Source organism: Panthera onca, chromosome B3 (genome assembly GCF_046562875.1).
Source record: "Panthera onca isolate mPanOnc1 chromosome B3, mPanOnc1 haplotype 2, whole genome shotgun sequence".
Taxonomy (NCBI): Eukaryota; Metazoa; Chordata; class Mammalia; order Carnivora; family Felidae; genus Panthera; species Panthera onca.
The window spans coordinates 100,192,324-100,205,969 of NC_138344.1; the positions used below are offsets into that span (position 1 = coordinate 100,192,324).

The following is a 13,646-nucleotide window of genomic DNA, read 5'->3' on the forward strand; positions in this document are numbered from 1 at the left end:
CAGGCCTGGAGGAGGGAATGGCAGCAGCTATGGGAAAAATATGAAGCTTTGCCCGGGTCTTTCCTATCTCACCTATGGAACAAATGACGTAAGTGATTGTTAGAAGGGCAGAAAACACTGTTGCTTTTAGGGCACCGATGAAGACCCACAGCAGCTGGAAAAAGGCACTAGAAAAAAACCCTTGGTGTAGGGGCAGGGCACTGTCCTGGGTCTTGACCATGAGGTTTCCTATAGCTGGGGTAGAGGCAGAATCACTGAGAAGGACCCATTCTCAAGATTCAGATACTGTGCCTAAGAATGAGGCTGAATCAGAACAAAGAATGCCCCTTCTCCACTCTCCTACCATCATCACCAATATAGCAAGCATTTAATCTACTGCTGGGGGAGGAAAACAGCATGGAGAAAAACTCTGTGGCAAACCAGCCCTCACCCTAAATAGAAGGTAATGCCAGGGGACTTTGAAGCCTGTGGTGCATTGATGATAACAGCTATAGTGACAAAACCCAAACCCAGCTTAACTCTCAACCAGATTGATCAATCTCTCATACTAAAGGCCGAGCAAAAGATAAGGTGTAACTATTTCTAGGCTAATTACACTACTGTCCTATACAAGATGTCCAGCTTTCAATAAAAAGTTGAGACATACAAAAAAGCAAGAAAGAAAACATACCATCAATAGATAAAACAGAATTAGATCAGAGATGTCCCAGATGTTGGAATGATTAGAGAATTTAAAATAACTGTGATTAATATGCTAAAGGCTCTGGTGGAAAAGGTGGGCAACATGTATAATCAGATGGATATCAGCACAGAGATGGAAACTACAAGAAAGAATAAAAAATTGGTAGAAATTAAAAACACAGGAAGAGAGATAAAGAATACTTTTGATGGGTTCATCAGTAGACTCAACACAGCTGAGGAAAGAATCAGTGAACTTGAAGTCAACAGAAGTTATCCAAACAAACAAACACACACAAAAGTGGTAGACAAAAAACAGAATAGAGCATCCAAGAGCTGTGGGACAATACCAAATGATCTAATACATGTGTAATTATAATCCAAAAATATCACAGAACACCAACCAGGAAAAATATGAAAAAGGTATCCCTAAAAGAGAATCGTAACAAATAAAGCAAAAGAAGGCAGGAAAAGGAAAAAAGGAACAAAGAATAATGGTACAAATAGAAAAACACTAGCAAGATGGTCAATTTAAACTCAAACGTAGCATTAATCATATTAAATAAAAATGGCCTAAAACACCAAATAAAAGTCAGCATTTGTGGGGCGCCTGGGTGGCTTGGTCGGTTAAGCGTCCGACTTCGGCTCAGGTCACGATCTCGCAGTCTGTGAGTTCGAGCCCCGCGTCGGGCTCTGTGCCGACAGCTCAGAGCCTGGAGCCTGTTTCAGATTCTGTGTCTCCCTCTCTCTGTGACCCTCCCCTGTTCATGCTCTGTCTCTCTCTGTCTCAAAAATAAATAAACGTTAAAAAAAAATTAAAAAAAAAAAAAAAAAAGGTCAGCATTTGTCAGAACAGAGTTTAAAAAACAATATCTAAGACGTCTAAAACACATGCACGTTTAAAAGTAAAAGAATAAGGGGGCACCTGGGTGGCTCAATCGGTTAAACATCTGACTTCGGTTCAGGTCATGATCTCACAGCTCATGAGTTCGAGCCCCGCATTAGGCTCTGTGCTGACAGCTCAGAGCCTGGAGCCTGCTTCAGATTCTGTGCCTTCGTCGCTCTCTGCCCTTCCCTGATTTGCGCTCTCTCTCTCTCAAAAATAAATAAACATTAAACAAAAAAGTAAACAAACAAAAACAAAAGTAAAAGAATAAGGCATATTATACAAATACTAAATCAAAAGAAAGTTGAGGGTCTAAATTAGTTTCAAAGTGTACACCAATATAAGAAATGAACAAGAGATAAAGGGGGACATTTCAAAATGATCAAGGCTTTATTTCATCAAAAGGATACAACAATCCTCAATGTGTATGCATCTAATAATAGAGCTTCAAAATATAAGAAACCAAAATCAACAGAAGTAAAAGAATAAATCCACAATTATAGTTGAGGACTTCTTCCTCCTCAATAATTGACAGAATGAGTTTACAGAAAATCAATAGAAATATGGAAGTTTTAAACTGGAAAGGCAGAGCAGAAATAGGTAAAAGAAAAACAAAGATGAAATAAAGATACCAACTTGTGGGTCAAGGGCTGGTTCCTCGTGAACCACCTAAAATACAACCTGGGAGTGGCTGAACTGGTTATTCTCAGATTGAAAATGAAGACAACCTAAGATGAGGCATTTGAGAGCCATTTAGACTGGAGGAATTAATGAATTGACAAAGTTATCAATGTGAGGTCTATAAACCCCCTGCAATCAGAATTACTTGAGGTACATATTAAACAGAAAGATTCACAGATCTCTTGACTCTAATCTCCAAGGATGCGATCTAAAAATCTACATTTTTAAAAAAATTATTTTTTTGAGAGAGAGAACGTGAGCAGGTGAGGAGCAGAGAGAGACAGGGACAGAGTATCTGAAGCAGACTCTGAGCTGTCAGCACAGAGCCCAATGTGAGGCTCAAACTCACAAACTGAGAGACCCTGACCTGAGCTGAATTCAGATGCTCAACTGACTGAGCCACCTGGGCGCCCCTAAAAATCTACATTTTTAATAATCTTCCCAGTGACTGTTAGGCTCGATGAAAGTACTGCAAAGTACTGGTCTAAGATTGGATGCCATTCCACAGGCAAGGGAACCCAGTAAAGGTGATTGAAAGGCTGAAGTGTATTTCACTGTCCTCACCACACTGAAAGGTCTTAATTTTATTCAACGTCAGAGCCTACAAGAGGACTTAAGGTCCCTGTAATGTGGTACTTCATTGTGATTCCCAGAACTCTGGAGGGAGAATGGTGGTGGTGGGTAAGATTAAGGAGGTTTAAAATGAACACAGAGATCTATCTATAGAAAAGGGGGAGGGAGGGGGAAGGGGGAGGGGCTATGTGTGTACATATGTGTTAAGGGTGTATATGGTCATCACATTTAAGGCTGAAATAATTTTGGTTGAGCCATATATTCCCACTCTTCTTTTTCCCAAATAAAATAGGTCAACCACACACTTTTTAATTTCCAGAAGCTAGGTTTCTTGTTTAATAGCCAATATATCAGCATGGCTTAAATATAATAGCTAACACTTATTGAACCAGGTACTATGCTAAGTACTCTACATATGTGAATTTTAACAGAATCTTTATAACAACCCCACGAAGCAGGGATTATTATCCCATTTACACAGGAGAAACTGGGCCATGGAGAGATTATAACTTGCCTCAAGTCATATGGCTATGATAAATCAAGGATTCAAACTGAGGGAAACTGGCAACAAAGATCTGTTTTCTGAGCCTACTCAGCTTTTATTGCCAGTGCTGGTGAGAGATGGCTCCTTCAAATCCCTGGACTAAAGGTAGATTCATATTTGAAGCTAGATCTTACTCTTGGTGCCAGAACCTAGCTGCCATTCCTACCACTACTGGTTCAACTGCAGGTCAATTAAGAGGAATCGACTGCTTCAAAATTTTCATATTGAAGTCTCCACTGTAAAAGGAATTATGGGCCACTTCTTTCTTGCCAGCATGGCAGAAGACCAAGAACACTACTGGCTCTGCCTCAACTGAAAACTGAGCAGTCTTTTAGAAAGCCGTCAACTTCTCTATTGTATTAAAAATCCTGGTAGCTGGTGGAGATGTTCTAAATGAGCTTTGGGGGTGAAGTCAGTACCTCCCACAGCTGGTGACAGGAGCCGCATACCAAAAAAAGTAGATGCTCAAAAACTTAGAATACTTTCATGTGAAGGAATGCCTCCTTTCCCACAGTCAGTAGATTTGTAAGAGAACCGTGCACACCTCTGATGCACAAACCAGGAAAGCTCAAGACAGCAGCACAGCTCTTTCTGGGGCCTGAAAGACTAGGCAAAAATCCGTCAGGGTTTCTCATAGGAGCAAGCGACAGTTCACAAGGGGTTGTTCTAGGACTGTGCCTAATTGCGAGTCGATTACCAAGAGTCAAGGCCAAAGAAAAGGTTATGTCAGGAAAGAGACTACAAATTGAAATAGGAGAGCTGAAAGCCAAGAATGTCAAGTGGGTTGTAAATGTGAAAGGACAGAAGAGGCAGGAAAATGGAGAAGTAATAACACTGTTATATAGAACTTACTATCTATCATGAGATGTTTCAAGATCTTTGAATATTTTAACACATTTACTACAATAATCCTAGGAGGTAGGTCCTATTATCCACATTTTACAGAAGGAACTGGGGCACAGAGAATTTAAGTTGCCCACAGACAGACAGTATATGGCAGAGCTGGGATTCTGACCCAGACGGGTGACTCCAGTGGTCATTTACATTCATAAACAAGATACAATGCTGCCTCTCCAGAAAAACTAGTAAGAATTGAAATGGAAGTGGCAGAGATAAAACTGATGAGCTGAGGTAGGGTAAAAGCTATTTTGAAAACAAAGGTTGTAAACCAGATCCACCCTTAATGTGTGACCTACCCTACATTTTGATGGGTTCTAGGTCTGTCCATGAAAGACAGAATCCTGTCGGGCAATCAGAATTCCAAACAATTCAATCCAGTATTCCAGGATTAGGAACATTTGTTATATGTGAAGTACAGTAACACCTTTCTCACCCACCAAAAAAAGTGTAATGCGTGATGTAGTTTATACAAAATGACAGGCAAAATAGCAAACAGGTTAAAAATAAAAATATACTATATCCAAAAAAGATATTCTAAAATATAAGGTCCCAATTTTTTCTAGTGAAAGACAAAGAACAGAACCATGGGTAGTAGTGCTAACCTCATATAAAAAGAGTGGGGCGTCTGGGTGGCTCAGTCGGTTAAGCGGCCGACTTCGGCTCAGGTCACGATCTCACGGTCCGTGAGTTCGAGCCCTGCGTCGGGCTCTGTGCTGACAGCTCAGAGCCTGGAGCCCGTTTCAGATTCTGTGTCTCCCTCTCTCTCTGCCCCTCCCCTGTTCATGCTCTGTCTCTCTCTGTCTCAAAAATAAATAAACATTAAAAAAAAAAATTTAAAAAGAGTAAGCGTGGTTAGCGATACAATGAAAATGTCAAGCAAAGGCAAGCATCTGTTCATAAACCTTACAGACATACACACCTGCCTTATTTAGTGCTAACCATATCCTAAAGGTTCATTTCAGCAGGACAGCCAGCATGGTAGAGTGAGTGCCATTAAAAGTGCTTCAACAGCCGTATTGTACTTTCTTCAGTTTGAGCGGTCCTCAACAATCTCTTCCTAGTAGACTCTCTTTTCTTTCTGATTTTTTGAATTTATTTTTTCAATTTACATCCCAGTTAGTTAGCATATAGCACAACAATGATTTCAGGAGTAGATTTCTTAATGCCCCTTATCCATTTAGCCCTTCCCCCCTCCCACAACCCCTTCAGTAACCCTCTGTTTGTTCTCCATATTTAAGAAGGACTCTCTCTTTTCAATGACTGTCTTTTGATTCACAGCAAGACTGTTTTTTCTTTTTTTTTTTTTGAGAGGGAGAGAGAGAGTGCACACATGAGGGTGCATGCGGGGGAGGGGCAGAAGGACAGGGAGACTGTCTTCCATGTGTGGAGATCTTGCCACTGTCAGATCATGACCTGAACTGAAATCAAGAGTAGGGGCTGTTTAGATGACTGAGCCACCCAGGAGCCCCAAGACTTTGTTCTCTAAAGCATAAAAAACTTGGGGGTACTTAATGTTAAAACATACCAGAGCCTTAGTGAAGATCTAGATGGATGAAATAGGAGGACAGGAGATACCCTATCTAGAAGCCTATCTAGAAGCAATTCTATAGAATGAGAAGAAAATAATGGATTCAGTCAATAAAATACTAACTGAAAGTTGATCATTTGTAATAAAGAGTAATATGAAGGCTTAGAAGTAATTCCAATTCTGCTCCCTGTGCATCACCTAAAGTTACTGAGCAGCACCTTCCATAGCATATGATATGGAAGATGTATGTTTGGCACAATCTAGTTCTTTGTCCCATATCATGTGTCTCAAGTGCTATCCTACATCAGTTTTCACAATGATGGTTCACTGAGAAGTGGCCAAAAAGTGAATTAGTAATATTAGAGAGAGATTCCCATTCATATAGTTAAAATTATACTTTAGCAAATAAACTCTTAACTCTCGACTATTTGGAAAAGATCTCCATTCAGATGGAATTTATATTTGTCTAAGATTTCCAGATACCTGAAGTCCTGGGGTACAGAAGTACCAATAACAATGTAATTTCCAAAGGCTGGCCTGGCCTCAAGTCATTTGACAGATTTTATTTAAACATACAATGATTATAAAGATTATCTAGATATAGCTTAATGTAATAAGACATTAGAATAAATATTAATGAATATATAGTTTATTCTTGTATGGCAACTGATAAAATTAGAAAGCAGTACATAAAATAGAATTATTTTTATATGATCATATCAAGATTTCCACCATTTTTCTTTAGTTCTCTGGCATTGGCAATCTTTTTTTTTTTTTTTTTTAATTTTTTTTTTAACGTTTATTTATTTCTGAGACAGAGAGAGACAGAGCATGAACAGGGGAGGGTCAGAGAGAGGGAGACACAGAATCCGAAACGGGCCCCGGGCTCTGAGCCATCAGCCCAGAGCCCGACGCGGGGCTCGAACTCACAGACCGTGAGATCATGACCTGAGCCGAAGTCGGCCGCTTAACCGACTGAGCCACCCAGGCGCCCCGGCAATCTTGATAATAAACCGTGGGTAGTGGTTTTCACAATCTTGAATTTCACTTGTCCCCTAATGTTTTCACCATCTTGGGGACTCCTGTCCCCTAATCTGGGAGTACCAAAAAGTATCTACATTTTGCCTTTCATTCCATTAATCCACTCATTTGTCAGTGATTCAACATCTTTTGTGAGTATAATTTCCCTTTACCAAAGTGGACACAAAAGAGTAGAATTGTAAGTTATATAAACTGGCTCTAAAAAAATGATGTTTTTTCTTGTTCCACTTTTAATTTAGCTTTTAGAGATGTACCCTGGCCAAAAAGAGAGAGAGAGAGAGAGAGAGAGAGAGAGAGAGAGAGAGACTAGTATTTATACCCTTTATCAGTGATGAAGTTTCTCTTGATAACATGTACAGGTTAAATGTTATTACACTCATAAAAGATAAAGGACTTAGATTTCCCAACTATCAGGGATTCTAGAACTGTCTACCTCACCACCTCTTTTGCCCCAATAATCATCTTAGGCTTCCTGTGAGTGCATTTCCCATTTCCCTCTCCCTTCTATCTCCCTACTCTCTTCACCCAGTGTCCATAATTTTATGAGGATTTCATGACCAGCACATCCAGCTCCCCCACCCCCGATCAGAAAAGGATCACCCCTAAAGTTCCAGACATCAAAGCATCAAAGATCTTAGCAAAGCAGAAACTATAGGGTGTGATGTGGAGATAAAAGACCCAGGATATAAGATTTGGAAGAAGGAGCAGTACGAAAGTTCTCTTTTATGAAAAACTTGTAAAGGAGGGAAAAAAAGGGGGGGGGGTGACATATGGAGTAAAGAAAGACATACCAATGACTCTGAACATTTATATAAAGCACGTGTACAACATGCATTATTACATTTGTGCCATATACAAATAAGGTGGATCAATAACTGATAACTAGATCAGTTTTAAGGTAATGGTACAATGTAAAGGAAAACAAAAGTCCTGAATACCTTGGCCAGGTTGTACTAAGTCCTGCCCTCCATACAGATCTCTCAGTGTCATTCTTATCTTTGTACTCTTTCAGGAGGTCACTGAAAAATGCAGTCTAAAGCAGGCTTGATCTAAAACAGGGTTCTCAGAAAACTTCTGCCAGGATTCTGCAAACCTGAGCAGCCAAGGTTCCAATACAGCCCAAGGCTGCTTTCCAGTCTGGGCTACTGGGAGACAATGCAGTTAAAAAGAAAAGACTCAACACTTTTTCAGAATCAGGCATGACAATATCTGGTCTCTACTCCCTATAGTTTGCTTTACTGGAGGCAGAAACTGATCAAGAAAGAGTGCCTTCTACCAGGTTGGACTCCATTACTTTCCCATGATGCCCTGTGCCTCGAATGATTATTAATTATTATGGTTATTAACCCTTAAATGACAAAGACCGAAGAGACGGTTACAGTCATGCTGAATTAATAAACACCATTTAATTTGGGTACTTTCAGAAAGAGCCCTTATTTTTCTATCTCATTTTGGTGGGAGTATTATTTTCTCCTCAATATATCATGAAGACTGGTTAATTTCTAAAATGTTTGAAAATGGTTTAGAATTATAATAATGCAAGTAGACCTCAAGTATACCAGAAAGTGGGGGAGGGGGAAGAAACTACACATTCATATAAATATTTGGTCAAATAAATAACTTTAGTCAATAAATGGAAATTATATACTCCCTTGTGCATAATGCACACATCACTGCCATAAGAATTGCTTTGAGACTATTCTAAACTCATTAAGTATCTCCATAATGTTCCATATGCCTTTCCACCACTATTACTAAATGCTTGGGCCACTTTCTTGCTAGTTCTTTACAAACACTCTTTCACCTGTGATGACGTAAAGGCCAGTAACAACAAACCTCGGGTACTTGACAATTTGGCACTGGTCAACCTTATTAACTTTCATGTGAGTTTCTACAAATAAGGATTATTGTTTTCTGAGATCCACATAGTTAGAGTTAAACTTAGTACTTTGTGCCAACCATTGTTCCAGGCACGTTATATACAATAATTCTCAAAACAAGCCTATGAAATGGCTACAAGTAGTTTAGGAAGAAGGGGAACAAGGGAGTTCACTTAGCCATTACTCAGCAATAATCACTTTTATCTACAATGTCTACAGGCAGTAAGAAAAATATCCAAACAGACAATAAAATGAAAATAAATTTCCTACAACACTTTTTTCATATATAATAATATTGGCTTCCTGTCTATAGAAGACAAATTCTATTTCCCTTCTGATTCATGTACCCAAAATTGGTTCAAATTTTATCTGCTAGTAAGAGTTCAAAAGGAAGAACAAATATAAGTGACACATTTCTTTTAGACTGAGCATAACTAACTTACTGGCCTTGACACCCAGGTGTAGTGGGCTCAATTAGGTCACAAAAAGCCCAAATCAGCACTGGAATCCTACTACCACTTTGTAGGAATTTTTGGAAGTTTTTTAAAATTTTAATTTAATGTGTATTTAATTTTGAGGGAGAGAAAGAGAGAGTGTTAGAGGGAAGGGGGAGAGGATCTGAAGCAGGCTCTGCACTGACAGCAGAGAACCTGAGGTACAGCCTAAACTCAGGAACTGTGAGACCATGACCTGAGTCGAAGTCGGACGCTTAACCAACTGAGCCACACAAGTGCCCCAGGAGTTGTTTTTTTTTTTTTTTTTTTTTTAAACTTTCATTGTCACCATTCAGAAAGTTTCCAGAAAGGTTAAAAAAGTAAAATGAGAAGAAAGTCAGAAGCTGCAAAAGCTGAAGAGACCATACTGGGACTGACCCCTCTCCCCCGCAAGAGAAACGTGAGAATTTACATAATACAGAGACCTGAAGAACCAATTGGAGCAAAGTGACATGGGAGTGGGGATTTTGTGGGGAGTGGTAAAACATGGACAAAAAGCACTACTGTATTTCCATTGTAGCTCATAAGGAAGGCCTGGGACACCCACGGGATTGTATATCACAGAAAAGTATTTAGAAAATGCTAAAATGGAGTCAAAATAGGTGTTGCTGTCATGCTAGTTAACACAAATTAATTTATAACTTATAACTGGTCTGTTGGCTATCTGCTTTTGAAAAGAAAATGTGAGAAGACTAAGTCCACATTTCCTTTCAGATTAACTTCTGTAAGCCCTCACTGATTTTCTCTTGATTTATGACAAGACCATTGTAATATTTCCCAACTCTTCAATTTAACCTTTGAATTAATCACCTAAGTAATAGAGAAATTTCAATTGTTTCGTTTCTTAATACTCACAGGATAAAGTTCAAAGTCTTTAGCATTGCATATCTATCTTGTTCCTTTCCTAGTTACTCTCCCAGATGTACCATTCAAAGGCAGGTCCTCCCTTCACAATTTCCACCTGCCCTTGACCAAACAACTCTGTCTCTGTTATGGTCAAATCCCAAGCCTACCCTATGCATCTTGGCTGCTGTAGGTGCAGCCCTAATTTCCTCCAAATGCCATGTAATTTCATGCTTCTCTGTCCCTGCATATGTTACCCCGTCTGGCTGAAAAGCCTTTCCTTGCATCTCCCCAATTTTTTTTGCTTCAATTCACCCTTTAGAACTCAGTCTTACATTATGTGGGAAGCTTTCCTGATACCATTACCCTTGGGTGGTGGGTGGGTCAGATGCTCTTTGGACACCACACTAGACTTTAAAATGCTTCATCACTTCTAGCTGAGTAACCTTGGACAAGTTCATTAATTTCATTGAGGCTGTCTCTTCATAAAGAGAATGATATCACTATGAAAGAATGTGAAAAATCACTTTATAAACAGTAAAGCACTATGCAAGCATTAACAATTTTATCATAAACCAAAAGAGTACGCAACATTCTAGGTGAACATACTTTAGTCAATTTAAGGGTAGGATTCATTCATTCTTTGGTCTCCAGACTCCTCTCCAAGGATGCCCTGCAAAGTTTTACCCAACTTTCTGGCTCCGCTAAGTCCTGTTCTTCTATATTCAAAGGAAAAAAATCTATAGTGATGTCTAGGACATTTGAAAAGACTAAGTGGAAACCTCCTGCAGAGTAAGGATTGTCCTTTCTTCCACCTTTCCCATGCCTTCACAAGACTACTGTATTATGCACACACAAATACTTGGCAAGAAGAGCTGAATGAATGAATAAATGAATGAGTGAACATAAGCATACCCCATCCTTAGCTTGTAATTAAAGGGAGTGATGTGACAAATCCCATATGAATCTGGCCTTGTGAAAATGTTAACAAATGCCTTCAATGTCAGTGAGAAATTTAATTTTCTGCCATGCTTATTTTATTTGGTGACTTGATACATACTGTAATTGCTATCTTAGGGACTCAGGCTTAACATATGAATGTTTTAACATTATCAGAATCACCCATGCAATTCAATACCTATTTGTTAAATATCTACTGCGCTAGGCTCAATGAGAGTATGAAGATAAAGGTGAACTCTGCCCATAAATTGCTTAAAATACAGAAAGGAAGCTAAGTCACCAATATATATTAATACAAAATAGATATTATAAAATACATGGAAGACCTAAGGCTAGTAACAGTCAATGAAGACATCTGAGTTAAGGCACTAGGCCCATAAAACTAAAACTATATATTACAAATTATTGGTGGCCAAAAGTTTCATTAGAGTAGAATATACATATATTACGTATGTAACATTTGCTTTCAATCTAATTTAATTACAAACTTATTTGTGTTGTTATCTAATTGAAGAAGAACCCATTGTTAACCTATATCACACGTGTGCCAAGCACAGTTTCCGGCCAGTTCGGTACATTATTTCATTTACTCTACGACGTAGATACAAGTATCCCTATTTTATAAATGAGGAAACCAAGGCATAGGCCTTGCCACTTTTCAAGGTTAGGAGGCAAATTGAGAATACGTAAACAAGAACCTAAGAGACAAAAACGAGTATTCCACAGAGAGTGAGCGGACCCATTTGCCAGCACTGCTCTTCATTTCTCCCGAACGCACCCGGTGGAAACCACCTATCTCCTTTCCTTTCCCGCTGTACTGTTTTTTTTTTCCCCGAGCCCATAACTTAACTGTTGATTCTCGTGCAGATCACCTCAAGCATTCCCACTTCAGAGGACAGGCTGCTCTTTAAATCATAGGCAGTTCAGAGTAAATAAGACTGAATCAGATCCCCAGGTGGACAAAGCTCAGGTAGGATAACGAAATTAAACCTTCGGGCTGGGCATCCGTTCCTGGATCACCTCCAAAGGATGGCAGCAGCACCCAGCTCACCCAGGAGGCGCTACCCTGGCGGTATCTTCTACTGACCCCAGGCGGCTTGTATTTTGCCATCTGCTCATTCACCCTTCACCTGCCGGCGCTGCGGGTCTAATCTCCATCCTGCTCCTACCAAACGCCAGGCCTCAAACGCCTCCCTCTCCGCGGCGGTCAATCCCGAACCCACCCGGGTGCTCCTCGGCCCCCGCAGAAGCAGCCCGTCCCGCTCCCTCCCCCGGCCGGCTACTCACGGTTCCAGTACACCGGGTAGCACTCTCCTTGGGTCACATCCACCTCGTACAGGCCGCCCCGCACACACACCCGCTCGATGTTCACCAGCTCCTCCATCTCGGGCTCGTGCCCCGCGCCGCGCGGGCAGAAGCCGCAGACGCGGTCCTCATCGTAGTCCTCCCCCGAGCTGGAGGCTGGGCCGCACACAGGGTCGCCGTCCGGGTCCCCGGCCCGGGGCAGGCCACCCGTGGCCTGCAGCAGCGTTCGGAAAGCGAGCTCGATGCGGAGCGAGTCATAGCCGATGAAGGGCTTCCAGGTCTTCTTGTCCTCCTTGTAGAACCAGCGAACCTCCTCCGGGCCAAGCTCGGTCACTACCTCGTAGCGATGCCGGGCGGCCGCGCCGCCAGGCCGGGTGCGCTTCCTCTCCCCGAGCCCTCCTCCCGCCGCCCCGCTGCCCCCAGCGCTCGACGGGACCAGCGGCGGCTGGGGCGGCGGGTGCAGCGACGAGGAACTGCCGCCGCCGCCACTCTCGCCTTCGCTGTAGTAGCGCAGCGAAGAACCGGACTCCGCGGAGCTGAAGTCGTAGGTCTCATCACTGAGACAGGAGTCGAGCGTCAGGTGGTGGTTGTGGTCCTCCGCGCCCGGCGCCAAGTGCAGCCCGGGCTCTCCGCGCAGCAGGGCCAGGGGCACCTCGCCGTCGCCAGGGTCCCCGCCGGGCAGGTGGTCGAAGCAGCACACGCCGCCGCCGAACGCCGGCTCCGCATCTGAGCCCAGCTCCCAGGCTGCGTTGCCACCGCCCCGGCCGTTATGCTCAGGGCTCCGCGGAGACCCGCGGCCCGGGTAATTCATGGTGTGGAGACGCCGCCGGCTGCCCGGCCCCGCGCCGAGCCGCGGCCCCCAGCGCTTCCGCCACACATTCAACGCCGTCGCCCTCTCCACCGGTAGTTTTTAATCTTTCAAATCCCAACCGGGGCTGCGGCGGCAGCAGCAGCAGCAGCAGCGGTGACTCCGCCCCTCGGAGGCCAGCGGCAGCCGCAGGCACGTTCCAAGGCCCGCCCCATTGTCGCGCAGCCCGACGTGGGCGGTGCTTAGCGCCGGCCCCGCCCCTAGGGCCGCGCGCGCCGCACCGGAAGCATCTCGTCTGCCGGCGCCTGGCGTTAGCCTCGTGGCTTTCCCCTCTGGCCTGCGGTAGCGGGTCAGCTCAGGGCACCTGCAACTCTTAGGATTTCTCAATTCTCTTACGCCTCCCCTTTCTTCTCCCTGCACACCTGCCTCGGCCCCCGCCTTTCTGAGGTTCAGAGCCCAGATGAGGAGAAGCTTTATCCCACTCATCCTGGCAATCTGGGTCATGAGCCCAAGGGCTTATGGTAC

The 13,646-nt window shown here is 42.7% G+C and overlaps 1 protein-coding gene across 7 annotated transcripts in view; it reads right to left on the reverse strand.

Annotated features, from left to right (window-relative positions):
- Positions 1-13,302, reverse strand: part of DDHD1 (DDHD domain containing 1) — a 109,289-nt gene extending 95,987 nt beyond the window's left edge. For 4 of the 7 annotated variants that reach the window (XM_078448248.2, XM_078448246.2, XM_078448244.2 and 1 more), the window contains exon 1: positions 12,296-13,301. In XM_078448248.2, the coding sequence (XP_078304374.1) occupies positions 12,296-13,124 (829 nt within the window). In that variant the 5' untranslated portion in view covers positions 13,125-13,301. Of the gene's footprint in view, positions 1-12,295 lie in introns of all 7 variants that reach the window. The other 3 variants (XM_078448247.2, XM_078448245.2, XM_078448243.2) reach the window with 2 other exon arrangements.
- Between the last annotated feature and the right edge of the window lie 344 nt (positions 13,303-13,646).